Source organism: Lathamus discolor, chromosome 5 (assembly GCF_037157495.1).
Source record: "Lathamus discolor isolate bLatDis1 chromosome 5, bLatDis1.hap1, whole genome shotgun sequence".
In the NCBI taxonomy this organism is placed as follows: domain Eukaryota; kingdom Metazoa; phylum Chordata; class Aves; order Psittaciformes; family Psittacidae; genus Lathamus; species Lathamus discolor.
In genome coordinates this window covers 15,643,173-15,657,436 of record NC_088888.1, presented here as the reverse complement: position 1 = coordinate 15,657,436, position 14,264 = coordinate 15,643,173, and the positions used below count along the sequence as shown (strand labels likewise).

General features: G+C 41.3%; 1 protein-coding gene across 22 annotated transcripts in view; it reads right to left on the bottom strand.

The window, feature by feature from the left end:
* Window positions 1-9,974: 9,974 nt before the first annotated feature.
* ESRRG (estrogen related receptor gamma) overlaps window positions 9,975-14,264 on the bottom strand; it is a 464,785-nt gene continuing 460,495 nt past the window's right edge. For all 22 annotated transcript variants that reach the window (XM_065679881.1, XM_065679878.1, XM_065679888.1 and 19 more), the window contains one exon: window positions 9,975-13,703. In XM_065679881.1, coding sequence (XP_065535953.1) covers window positions 13,459-13,703 — 245 coding nt within the window. In that variant the 3' untranslated portion in view covers window positions 9,975-13,458. The remainder of the gene's footprint in view (window positions 13,704-14,264) is intronic.

The window sequence follows — 14,264 nt, the reverse complement described above, 5'->3', positions numbered from 1 at the left end:
TTGTAAAAGAGATGCCCCTGTAAGACATGTATATGGTGTACTGACACGCTACCAGAGCCATAAGAATATTAAAATTGATTTCCAGCAACTAGAAATTATTAACCCAACTCCCTAAACAGGGGCAATTAGCTTCCAAAAACTGCTGCTCATATAGAAGGCAAACATAGATGCTCAGCTTGCCTTCACATAGCTCAACTTTAGCTGCCAAAGTGCACAGAACAGTTTGTATACTGACCAGGATGGAGCTTTATTGTTCTCAGCTCATAAGAAAGCCCTCACACTTGCTTAAGTACTTGGTACATAGTGACCTGACCAGGACCCTCTCACTGTTATTTGTGCTCACCCACAATTTCTTTCTTAGTCATGTTTTACCTTCCATGAAATGCTTTAGTTTCTGATGCCTTCACATTAGAAGCACTTTGAATGTACATGCTGATAAAGTGCTTCATCACCTTTTCAGTCTAAAGAGCAATAATCCACACAGGCTTTAGCATGCTCAGGCTTCTGACTGCAGTTAAAACAAACTGCCAACCTGATGTACTTGAAGTAGCTCCTGCTAATGGCGACATTCTTCAACAGCACCTGGAAAGAAAGGACAGCTAAAACGCTGCTTCAACCCAGGCTAGATCTAGTACCTCAGCTCTAATCTGACTCAGTCTAGAAAAAGAGTGACTTGTCTCTTTCTGCCCTAAATAGTGAGGAATTAGCACCTCCTGTTCCTCAGGCTTAATTGTCCCAGAGCATCACTTAAATGCATGCCAGCTGAGAGCAAGTTAGGCTAAAGTACATTGAGCTAGGCACAGGTATAGGCAAAGAACCAAACAGCTCTAGCAGTCCAGCTCAGACTACTCATTGGTCAGGGCAGTGGCAAAGGGGGAAACAGGGCCAGGACACTGCGATTTTCCACACCCCTATGGACTCTCCTGCTGCTGAAGAAAAACATAGGATAGATCTATCATTCTCTATCACAAAATCAAAGAGTAATGTCCTAATTTTTCTGTTAAAATGCCTCTTTATCATAGACTGGTTTGGATTGGAAAGGACCTTAAAGCTCATCCAGTTCCAACCCCTTGCCATTGGCAGGGATGCCTCATGCTAGACTGTGTCACCCAAGGCTCTGTCCAGCCTGGCCTTGAACACTGCCAGGGATGGAGCATTTACCACTTCTCTGGACAGCTTGTTCCAGCCTCGTAACCCTCACAGTAAAGAACTTCTTCCTTATATCCAACCTGAACTTCCCCTGTTTCAGTTTGAACAGTACTTTATCCCAGTACCCCACTGGCCTTGTGGGCCCAGTTCATATTCTGCACTGACTTAAACATTGTAATAATAAATGAGTATAGCTGTATTGACTCCAGGAGGGGTAGGATGTTACAAAATGGATATTACAAAAAGGCCAGCTGGAATTTTTATCCTCTTCCCTTATGCAAACTCCATTCCCACATGTATTCTTTCTCTCTTTCTGTCAGTATTTGTTTCTCCCACATACAGCTGTAGTCTCTTTCATATATAGGTCTCTTCCTTTCTGCAGATTTTTCCTCCCTCATCTACCATGAGCATGACCTTCTCATCTTCAGATTCTTCCAAATCCATGTCATGCTTGATGACTGCTGTTTGCTACCCCGTCTGGACACTGTTAATCTATCTGTATTAACCAACTTCTGCTCCAGACCCCCACTGTTGTTGGCATGGTCTACAAATTTTAAATAGATTTTCTTATGCATTTTCTGATACTCATTGCTTCCCCAAAACAAATTCTGCTGAAAATTCTGTTGCCAAACACAAATAATTTATCTTTAAGCTGGAACATCTGTTAAAATTGACTTCATGAATGGCACTTCTAAACTGCTTCAGTCCAAGGAGCATGTTGTGCTTCAGAGGTACTGCATAGCCTTTGTCACCTGCTTTTAGACCCCAATGGAGTAAACCAAGAGGAATAAAGCCTCAGAGCCATGTGTAGTAGGGGTTTGGTTACCAGGTATCACTGCATTCTCTGCAGTTTGACCCAATGGGATGTTCTCCCCATAAAAAAAAAAAAAAAAAAAAAAAAAAAACCACCAGTAAGTGAATGGAAGTATGGAGACAAGTTAGCTTTTCTTCCTATTTAATATTGCCTTCCTCTCCCCATCTGTTTCTGTTGTAGGTCTATAAAGAAGTGGTACAGTCTGAACAGGATACCTTAGACTTTCTTGTTTTTCTTGGAGCTATAAACCATGTTGGGGATAGGCTTGCAGATCCTTTTGTTATGCTGCTCTTGTGAAAAGGTTTTGTAGTGCGAAGTGATTGACCTTAATCTTTTCACATTGGAAGCTGATTTTTCCCCCCCCCGAATCTTCTGGTTGTAAAACAAAGTCCATTTATATGTAAGATATAAGAATAGCCCAGCTCAGCAGGTAATTTAGAAAGACATTTGATCAATGTAAAGGAGCAAAAGAAGGAGGGGGAAGGGATCCCCGTCTCCATTGTACATTTTTGTCATGGTCACCTTGTGAGTGGGTCTCTGTGTCAAAGTGGCAAAGGAGCGGTGGAATCAATGTAGGAACTATGTAAAACCTCATATATTGCAAGTACAGGCACATTCACAACTCACAACACTATCAAGGCATATAATTTGCCTGAAATCCATCAATGTACCACAATCTCAAATATATCAAAGACAATTCTTTTTTTGTTGATGTAGTCAGAAGATATAAATGGGAGAGAGTGAAGAGGCATGGTGAGAAATTGAAGAACTTGTCCATTTTACTCCAATCTGAGATGCAAAGCAAAAACAGCACAGTGCTGAAGTTGTCTGCATCCTTCGCTGTTGCCTTACAACCTGCAGAATTTGCCTCAAGAAGCAACCTAGTCCCTCCCACAACGGTTTATTTTATCCATCTGTAAGGAGTAGATTACATAGACAATATCAGGCCTTGCCTGCGTACATGGACTGATTCATTATTTCCCACAGTATGAGTGGGACATGGGAGCTTATCCTCACCCTAGCAATGTAAAAGAGACAGGAAATGGATGCTCAAGTTCACATAACCAAAACAGAGCAAGACAGAAACTTATGGTGCATTTGTGTTCCTTTGTTCCATCACTACTCATTAGAAATCACTCCTGGGCAGTGGAGCTGTAATATGTAAGCTATTCATACAAGGATACTGGAGAGGGACTCTTCCTCAGGGACTGGAACAATAGGACAAGGGGTGATGGGTTCAAACTTAAACAGAGGAAGTTCAGGTTGGATACAATGAAGAAGTTCTTTGCGAGGGTGGTGAGGCACTGGAACAGGCTGCCCAGAGAAGTGGTAAATGCTCCATCCCTGGCAGTGTTCAAGGTCAGGTTAGACAGAGCCTTAGGTGACAAGGCCATGGCAGGGATTGGAACTAGATGATCTTAAGGTCTTTTCCAACCTAAATCAGTCCATGATTCTGTGATTCCATGATTCATGCTGCACTCTGCAGAAGCAGCCACTGTTGTACAAGGCTCCTGCCACAGTTTTAAGGGTGCCTTGAGCAGAGAAAAGGAACCAACCCAGGATGCTCTAGAATAGGGCTGAACTCAATCATCTAGAGCAATATATGACTGCTGGGGTAGGCTGACACTGAGCCACTCACCTGGGAATGGGGAAAACCCAAAAGTTACTTTAAACCACAACAGCACAGCATGGGGAGACAGGAAAGCACCACTCTTTTTGGAAAACAGACCTTCCAGAGAAACCTGATAGCATGGAATTTACATGAGACTGCAGTGACAGACAGACAGAAAGGTTAAAAATGTGTCTTGTGAGTCTATATTACAGTGTGCTTTTTTGTTTTCTCCTTTCCCAGGGAGGAGAAGGAGAATTTTGTAATGCAGCCTATAGGTTTTTCCAAAACACAATCAGGTTGTGTCAGATCCCTGACTTTCCCTTTAGTAACAAGCAGTAAGGACTGCATTTCTAGAGACGCTGCTCTAGACTGAAATGCCTGGTCCTGAAGAGTGAGCTTAGAGCATCTGTAATGCCCACTAAGTACTACTTGTGCGAATCCTGGGGCCCTGAGCACAGAGCTGTGAGGCAAGAGCTGTGCCAGGTGGCAGGGCAAAGAAAGAACACCTTCTGGAAGGCAATTTTCATTCCCAACCCCCACCTTAAATCCAGTGTTTTGGGCCAACATTGGTAACACAGTGCTGGTGCTGCAGGGAGGAGGAGAGTGAGGAGCCTGGAGGGGAGGAAGAAGGGGAAAGGGTGGGTGTATGCAGGGGGGGGTTCTTTCTTAACACATCCTTCAATGGCTGCAGGATTAAGCTGGGGTTTCAGAGCAGAATGGGAACAACCTGCCTGGAGTTAACTGAGGTGGAAACCATGAGCATGATCTGGGGTTCAACCCCTGCTTGAGGAGGTTATTCCATGTCTGAGCTGTAAGCCTCAGCCTCAATGGGCTATATATATATTTGATTCATTACAATGCTTTGATTATGTAGGAAAGGACAAAGTATTAGGTTAAGGTTCAGCTGTGGTTAAGGAGAGAGATCTGTGTACCCAGCAGGTCAGTAAGCTGTCAGGCCCTAGGGAAGACTGAAGCACTTCTGTGTCAGAATATAGAGATGCTCACTGAGATTCAGACCCTTTTTCTCTTAAATTAGGGTAGCAGCGAAGAAGGAAACTGTTGAGGATGTTACAGGGTTTTACCATTCAGTACATTGAGGAGCCCTATAGACCCCAAGTTAACCTCTGGCAAGTAACACCGGCACTTCTGTGACTCCTTCACAGCCTGGTATGAGAATTGTGCCCTTATTGACTTCTTCTTATTGCCAGCCCCTCACCTTGTGGATGTTCCCAGCGAAGCTGTGAAAGCTGATAGAGCATGGTAGATTGAACTGGAGAGTGTTAGGAGTGCGATTCGTGAAGCACTTGTGATTTTACAACAGTTTCTTTCTTTTAACCCCTTTCATTTACCGTTTACCCTCTAACTCTTGCTCTAAAAAGCATGTTGAGGGGCTACTGCAGTTGGTTCCTCAGCACCAAAGCTAGATGATCACTGCAGGGGAAGGTACCCAGCAGTCCTCTCATCCCCTGTAAATGTTCCTCCCTTTTCCAGTGTGTGTTAGCTCCCCTAAGAGATGTCTGTCTTTATGTGGGACCCTTGCACCATTAGCTTACAGGTATTGCCTTGTCCGTGCTAAGATGCTAAGATACTTAGACATTAGGCAGAAATTCTTCCCTGTGAGGGTGGTGAGGCGCTGGCACAGGGTGCCCAGAGAAGCTGTGTTCAAGGACAGGTTGGATGGGGCTTGGAGCAAACTGGTCTGGTGGAAGGTGTCCCTGCCCATGGCGGGGGTTGGAACTGGATGAACGTTAAGGTTCCTTCAAACCTAAACCATTCTATGATTCTATGCCTGCGCTGAGCTACTCAAGTGCCTCTGTGGGTCAAGTGCTTTTCAAATCACCAAGTCTTGAGACAAAGCAGCCTTTCACTGGCATGAGCACTCACGAAACAGGGAAAAAGAGCAAACAACAAGTGGATAACCAGGTCCCATGAACGAGAAATGTGGGGTTAGAGCCTGGTTTTAGCAAGGAAGAGCTGCAAACCTGCAGCATGGCTTGTGCCCTGGTCCGCACGATCAGCTGCTTGGCAGCAGGCAGCAGAGGTGGCACTGGCTGCTGAGAGAGGAGAAACCACAAGGCAGTGTAGAAGATTTGTGTTAAGGCTTCGGGACTGTCTTAAATCTCCAGCATCTGCCAATTTAAGTACAGCTGAATTGCTGGATAATTTTGCTGGTGGCGCTCCTGGGAACACCCAGCCCGAGCAGAACAATTTTGAAGGAAATTACATGATCTGGGATTTAGTGTTGTCTCTTTAGCTTGTGGAAGAGATAATCTGGCCCATTTACTGTGGAACAAAATTCGCTCTGTTTCACACGCATAAGGAGAGAGTTTTGCCTTGAGAAAGCAGCAATAAATGACTCTGAAGTCCTGCTGTCACTCGTCCGCTGAGCTGCTGTAATATGGAGTGGCAAGGGCTGTTTTCTCGGGCCACTTTTTACATCTAAGTAACGCTCTTTATAAAGAACGGCACTTAGACTTATGACAAAATTTCTCTGGTGTGACACAGAAGAGCACTGACATTGCTCTTGAAGGCTGGAGAATTTATGGCACAGTTAATTATTAATTTGGCTGGCATTTGTAAAGTAGAAGGGGGTTCTTCTGCTTTTAGGCCATGCTCTCAGTGTGTAAATCTGTTGTACGGCTGCCATAATAATATTCCCGCAGCTATGTTGTCACCTACTGTAATTTTTCTGCTAATAAGAAAATTTAAACTAACCAGGAATCCTAAATTTGGAGACTATTTGTTTGTTTCAAATATACTCTAGAGAAATAATAATGCAGTTCTGCCCTGAATTTAATTTAAACAGAAACAGGCAAAACAAATCTCGGCGGAGGGCATTTGACAATAATAAAATATTTCTCCCAGCGGGTGAGCTGGTAGCAATTGTATTGTTGCCATCAAAGCTCACGTTTCAGCAGGTCATTACCATCATAACAAGCCCTTGGACCAACTGGCATGGACATGCAACATTGAGCTCCTGATGGGCACATTATTTCAGACCTTTAACTTCATGGAGAACAAGACAAATACTCCTGGGAACGGAGGATTATATTTTGAAATTCCTTTCTTTTCTGTTCTGCTTAATAATAAGAGCCTGCATGTAATCAATCTACTGCCACTTGCTTCTTTATATTAACAGAGGTTGTGAGGAGCCAGGCTCGGGAATCTGAACACTAAGGAAGAGCAGCCTTTAATCTTAACCACAAACTTAATGATTCCCATGGCCGGGATGTGCCAATACAAACACTTTTGAACACTTGTGAATAAAACTGTTAAGAGCAAATAAGTGCACCCGTATTCTTCTTTACAGCTACTTATTTGTTTCTCTTCCCTAACAGCAGCCACAAAGAGGAAGTTTGTGATCTCTATGTTAGAAACAAAACTCCACACACACAGAACCAGCATCTTATCAGGCAGTGAAAGCTCCTTGTGAGGCATCTACAGCACGCAGACTGTATAATGAAGGATATCGTAATTAGCAAAGTGCCATGTGGAATGAGGGAGCTACATTACACAGGAGAGATGAAATGCAAAGTGAAGGAAAGGTACAGGTGAAAAAAAAAAAAACCCTGTTAAGGAAAATAAAAACAAAGGCTGTGGAAAAATACTCGGCAAACAGATGGAAGTTGCCCCAGTCTTCAGTTCAGTGCACAAGCCAGGTAACGTTAATTAAAAAGGGGTGTTTTCTTCTGCAAAAGCCTGTAGACAAAAAAACTCAGGTGTTTTTGTGCTTAGGTGTTCTTTGTCAGTAGGGTATTACCAGGCAATGCTGCAGGAACAAACTTAAAAGACATAGAAGCAGGAAGGCTTGTCCTATTGACAGTATTTTCACCTCTGCTTTTGTTTTGATGGTTTTGTTGTGTTTTGGGGTGGGTTTTTTACATATTTACCCTCTGTTATTACTTCAGCAGCATTAGCACTGTATTGACACACAGTAACTGCATGTGTAATAGCACTGACTGATGCATGATTTTCGCACCATATCTTTCTCTAAGGGTCAGCTGGAGGGACCACACCAGACCACTTCTTATTGGTGTTTGCCAGGTCTTTTCACACTGCAGACTCACAAGGTCGTAAAACCCCACTAACCAACCAAAAAGCCCATATGACCTCAAGTTAGACAAGTACTGGCATGCAAAGCTCCAAAGGAAACTTGGAGCCCATCAGAAATTCCACGCCATTTAGTAGCCAGCTCAGCAAAGCATCTTATTTTCCTTCTGCATCAATACTGGCGGCATTGGCCAACTCCACGGTGCCAGTGGAACAGCATGGGAACAGCAGCATGCTCTGCGGCCAGGCTCCTGTGGTGGTAAGGTAGAAGCTGTCCAACAAACTCCTACAGTGGTAACACCACTCTCTGATGCTGGGATGGCTTCTTCTGTTGGCTGGGGGGAGTTAGAGATGGGAAGAGTGATGCAAGTCATGTCAAGTCAAACTCTAGTTCTGATGAGCTAAGCCATATTCACAATGGGAAGGCTCTATAGTTTGCCATTCCCTTATCTCAGCTAAGTGATGCTGCTGCAGCCCCATAGCTGACAGCTGCAGCAGGATGTGTTGGATGAGATATGAATGCCAGTGCCCGAAGCCCTTTTATTTGCATAGCTTACATAGGTTTGTACTCCTAGCAAACTGCCCACAGATACCTGCTGAAACACGTCTGCCTACCAAAACACTTTCTATGGATTTCTATGCCTGTTGTGGCTTTTACTGCAGAAAGTGCATCAAGAAGACAGAAAGTAAAAACACAGAACAGCTCTGGAGAGTTACCTCCCAACAAGGTGGGATGCGACCACAGGGTGGCTTCACAGAATCACAGAAACAGACTGGTTTGGGTTGGAAGGGACCTTAAAGCTCATTCAGTTCCAACCCACTGCCATGGTCAGGGACACCTCACACTAGAGCAGGTTGCTCTAAGCCCCGTCCAACCTGGCCTTGAACACTTCCAGCAATGAGGCATGTCAGTGTTCCCTCTATTTCCTCTTCCAGGATGCTAAGCTTATGATATTCATGAGAAATAGTACATTGGTATTTTTTAATTGTACATGTAAACCTTGACCAATGCTTAAAGACAATCACACAATGAGGAAGCATGCGAGTGCTGCCTGTTACTTCCTCCCCTCCTTTTAGTGTGTAAAGTTTGCAGTACTTTTTTCACTTTTAACATTATGATGCAGCATTATGCTTTCCTTAGGAGAGGTACTTTGCAATAATTAAAAATCAGAACACTAAAGAAAGCAGGGAAACCTGTTCCATGCATACATATGTATGCATGCATGCATGCCTATGTACATGGCACTGTCAACACCAAGACCCAATTCTGACCTCCTCTGAAGAGTCCACGCAGGATTCATCTTTCTATTGTTCTGCTACTCCTTTTACTCAACCCTATGTCCTAGAATAGTTAAAATACAGAAGGTGCTGGCAGCAGGGAACAGGCGCTCTCCCGCTTAAAGGCATCTTGCTTTGGAGAGACTGCAAAGCACAGACGGCCCCTAGCGCTGCCCCAGTACCTTGGCGGAAGCAATTCCCATCCCTGAGCATCACTGTTCAGTCCTGCTCAGCAGCCCTCACACGCCATCAGCCAGAACCTCCAGAGAACTGCCAGCAGCAAAGGTGAGAAATATGTTGGCAAACACGACAAAGTACTATCAAGATAGGCTAAAAAGCAAGAAAAGCACACATTAGCACTTCTGTGAGGGTTCCAGAAGGGTCCACAGGAAAGGGGCTGACCCAGAGCAATGCCTGTCAGGGGAAAAAGGCTGAGAGGCCACTTTACTGCCTGTTTGCAGCCTCCCTTGCTGCTCAACCCCCTGGAGCTGACAACTTATCAGTGCTCTTCATTAACACTGATCTATATGATTGCTCCCGTGGTTACTTCCATTCAGAATAGCTGGATCAAATAATACAGATTTTTAATTTCTCTTTTTTAATCCAGAACACATAAAAGGAGTCTCCTGCAGGAGACTCAGTTGTTGATGGAAAAAGCAAGTAAGTACTTCTACATTATATTAATGTGATCTTATGACAGTGGGAAAGTTTTCTTCTATGGCATTGACAGAGAGGCAATGATTTTAAGTAATGCAGGTTGATGTGAAGATGCTTTAAGATTAAATAAGTGCTATATAAAGGCCTGCCAGCCAGAATTCTCATGTGCTATGAGACATTTTGCATATTTAAGAGTATGCAAAATGTCTTGTACCACACTGGAATTCATTCTGACAAGGCTTTATATAGCCTTTATTTACCCTCATACTGCACTTTAAGAAAGAAGAGATAACGCTGCGGCTCCTTGTTGAATGGGAGTAATGAAACGTAATGCCAACTGCTCTGTTTCCTCCTCCAAATAAAAGAAAACAAAACCAAAAATCCCACAACACAAAAAATAAAATAAAAGCAATCAAAAGTGGAAGCTTGTTTAATATTGCTCTACCATCATCCTGAAAGGCATAATAATTTGAGTTACACATCTGAACTGATTGGAGTTACAGAATCATATCTCCTTTTTGCATTTAACAATATATACAATATAAAATAAATACATTTACACAAATGGACATTGGTTGGAGCACACAGTATGATACACATCACAAAAATATACAGTTGATTGCTATACAGATGTGAAGCCCATCTACAGCTATAGACATGTTTGTTTTTATTCATTGTTCTCTTTCGGTTTTTAACTACTGGCTATTATGCAACTCCTGGATTATTATAAGCAGTTTAATTCTTTTTGTCCTTTTGCGATCTTTGCACGATAAGACTGCCATAAAATGTTTTCCTAGGCAGGTAAACAGAGACGCTTAAATAATTAAAATACAATCACCAACACCCATTTTCTCTTCTATACGAAAAATAGCAGTTTTAATTTTTTATATCTTTTTTATGTTATCATTTAAATGCAAAATAGTGGAATAAATACAACAATCTGATCTGATTGAAACAAATGTGTAACTTCGGGGAGTCACACAATCATATTGCTTTAAATAAGAAAAAATAATTAAAAAATGAAGCAAAAATAGAAATTAAATTGTTATGGCTAAAACATACACCCTTTGAAATTTTCCCAACACTTCACATTAAGTAAGTGGTCTTGAAAGAACTCTTCTCCAGCAAGGTTTAAGATGAACAACATTATAAAGCCCATGCAGTTCTCTCAGCTATGTTTCAGGTAATGGTTTTACCCTCTTGAGATACTTGTTCTTTCGCAGCTCCAAACAAGTACGGGAAACGAAAACTAAAGTTTGCACAGTGTGCCTTTCACACATCTCCATTTTCTGTGTCTGTTTGTATACTTCTAGTTGATTGGCTTTTGACCCTGAAGCCCAAGTTCTTTAATGTGATACAGCAAAAACAATATATTATATATTTATATATATATAGTGTACTTGAACAGTAGCAACTTAAACCCTGCACAAACTTTCTGGAAAATAAACTTCTTTTTTTGCACTCTTACATATATAAATAATCTTATAGAATCAGCACCTTTTTCCCAGGAGTTGTATTTTTTTTTTTTTGACATTTTTCAAAAGGGATGTGCCAATTTCTGAACTCCTATCACAGCTATAAATTTCAAGTTATTGACCATCTGCATGAATAGCTAATGATGATTTACCTAGAGTCACACTACAGTCACTTCTCTACTGAGAAAACACAATCTACAATATAGTCCCATATAGCTAATGATAGATACACAGGTTGTTTTTTCTTTCCTAGCACGAGGCTGATGGAGCATCAGCCCACTGTTATTTTGTTTAAAGCACACAACGTAGCAATAGTTTTGGAAACTTGTCCGCACCAAAAAAGTTTTTGCAACAACACAGAGCGAGTTAATAACAACATCTGAGAGATGACTGAATCAAAGCTATATTTACAGCGTTTAAAAATTAGACTTATCTATAATCTTGAAATATTCAAAGTTTTATTTCTAAGCTATACATTGGTATTCTATAATAAACTGTTACAGAAATTATCCCTTGTTTTGAAAATATTATGATTTCAGTGTGTATCTGTTCATAACGAGTATTTGTTTGGAGTTTCGACCTCTTAATTATTACTAGGAAGAACCTTATTACCGGTAAGGAATAGAATATACTACTGTAATCTCCTGAGGAATTGTACATCCAATATTGTCTCTAATTCTACCCTGTGTCTATAAGCACACACCACAAGAATCCAAACACCACAAGAAGAACAAGACAACAGTCTTTGAATGCAACATAAAAATTCAGAAAAGCACAGCAAACATGAAACATTGAAAAGCTGAACTACATTTCTTTTGTTTGTTAGGATTACAATTTTAATTACATCTGTGTACATAGAATAAGGATGTTCACATAGTACAGGGAGCAGCTACTAACACTGGTACATTGGTATAGCATTTGATGGAGGTTACTGTTTATTGGTTATTTAGCGACTGTAGATTTCTGGGGGCATCTAATTGGTTTATACATTAGATTACACCTCGTAACAGTCTTGAAACTGACTGACTTTCATGCTGTGACAATACTGGTTGAAAAGCACATATACTGGTTTAGCTACTTGTTAAAGATTGCCATTTACAAAGTAAAATCTAAATCAATAAGTAAGGTATAGAAGTGTTAAATTCTTCAATTTGGTCAGAAGTCTACTACTCTGATTTCTTAATTTTGCAAACGTCACCATTTGCCTCATTGCCTCTAAGCTACTATTGGTTCATAGGGATTTTTTCTGCATGTAAGGTTATAATTTTGCAAACAGGCAGTATCTCGTTCATTTGCAACTGAAGCAGTTAGAAATCACGTAGCAACTATACCTCTGTACAGTCGCTGTCTCCTAACACCGTTACAGATTGGTATTTGACACGGAGTATTTCTATGTTAGACTACTCGGATATACTGTAGGTGTAATCTAATCCTTTGAGAGTCAGTGAACATTTAGTTATAAACTGGAGCTCATGTTAAGAAACTGGATGTTTTGGACCAGACTGGCACACAACATAAATTGCATCCGTGATAATATGCACCTTCCCTTCGACTATTGCTTTAGTAAGATAAATTCCCACATTAATAAATGGCTGAAAACTGGTAAAGCTGGTACAAAAAAATCTCCGTTAGTAAGAAGAAACAAAACATTTAAAAAAATCTTCCTTCAGGATTCATTTGTCCTTCATTATTGTTCATCATTGTTCAAGCCAGCACAAAAATGCAGTATTTCTTTCTCTTTAGTATTGCATGAATGAATAAAGCTTAAACTATTCCCTGAAAAAGTTACATTGTAGCTAACCTAAGAAATATCTGGAAGACTTGAAAAAACAATTAAGGAATCAAATGGCTGTAACTGATCTAGATGGAAAATGCAATGATTAAGAAGCAGCCGATGCATCGTCGCTTAGTCGTCTAATTAAGAGACTGCTCCTATGAAATCTAATACTGCATTCAGTCAGTTCAACGTGTTGTACTGTACTGCTAGGTACGATGGTTCTCTCTTTGATTCCTTTGTCATTGGGGACATTATGGTTCATAGTAAGTTCACTGGCATCCATATTATGGATTTCCATCCTTTGGCAGGCCTGGCTTCCATCTCTCTTCAATTAGAGACCTCTTTTAGAAAGTTCAGCAGCAAAGAAAAAAAGAGAAAAAGGGAAAAGGAAAGGAAAGAAGAGAAAGGAAAAAAGAGAGAAAAGGTAAAGAAAAAAACTGCATCGGGAAGACACAGAAGAAAAAGTTGAAAGCTGCTTCACAGTCTTGCTGCTAAATATCAGTGCAGTCATTTTTTTCCTTAATTAAACACTAAGTTTCTTTGCCATTATTATCTTATTTTCCCTTTTTTTCTTTTTTTTTTTTAATTTTATTTTTTGTTGTTTTTTTTTAAAACGTGCATGATGGGGAAGCCCATGATGCTTTAGTCAGACCTTGGCCTCCAGCATTTCCAAAAAAAGTTTGTGCATCGGGACTTTGCCTTCCAGTTTGATGTTGTAGAAATGCTGAACAGCCTTGGTGGAGGTTTGCCTCAGAAGTGGGAGGGTCATCAACATCTTGCCTGCACGGCGCGGGTCTTCCATGTGCTGCCCGGCCTCATAATCCTGCAGAGCCTCATGTAAGACGTCCTGAAGTTTCTGCACTGCCTCAACATCCTCTATGTGCATCGAGTCTGCAAAACAAAGGAGCGACAGGAGGTTTCAGTTCGGTGTGCCAGAACTCCATTAATGCTACAGCTGCACAATGCTTTCACTGGTTCTGGCCATCCTCTTTCACAAAGAAGGAAGATAATTACCCACTAATTTATATATTGATCTTCAGGAACATATCTGGAACTGCTGTGGAACTACAAATGTATAATTTACTCTTGTGTAGGTAATCCTTTTCCTTATCGTCCTCAAACAAATACAATGGTCACATTTGCTACTCCATAAACCGCTCTATGGCAGGGTGTTAGAACTAGATGATCTTAAGGTCCTTTCCAAACCAAACCATTCTACGATTCTGTGATTCTTACAGTTGCTGTTTTGAAGAAATGAGATTGCCAAAGGGCTGTATGAACTGAGCTCTGCAGTTTATCAGGGAAGCAAGAATGACTGCCCTATTACAGAAGAGCTCAGTAAAGTTCTGTTCCACATTCCAAAGTGGTGAAGCTGGAAGCCATGGTCAGTACTCACCGCTCAGAGATGCTAATCATGGGATAACAACCACTGCACTGACACAAGGGAAACGT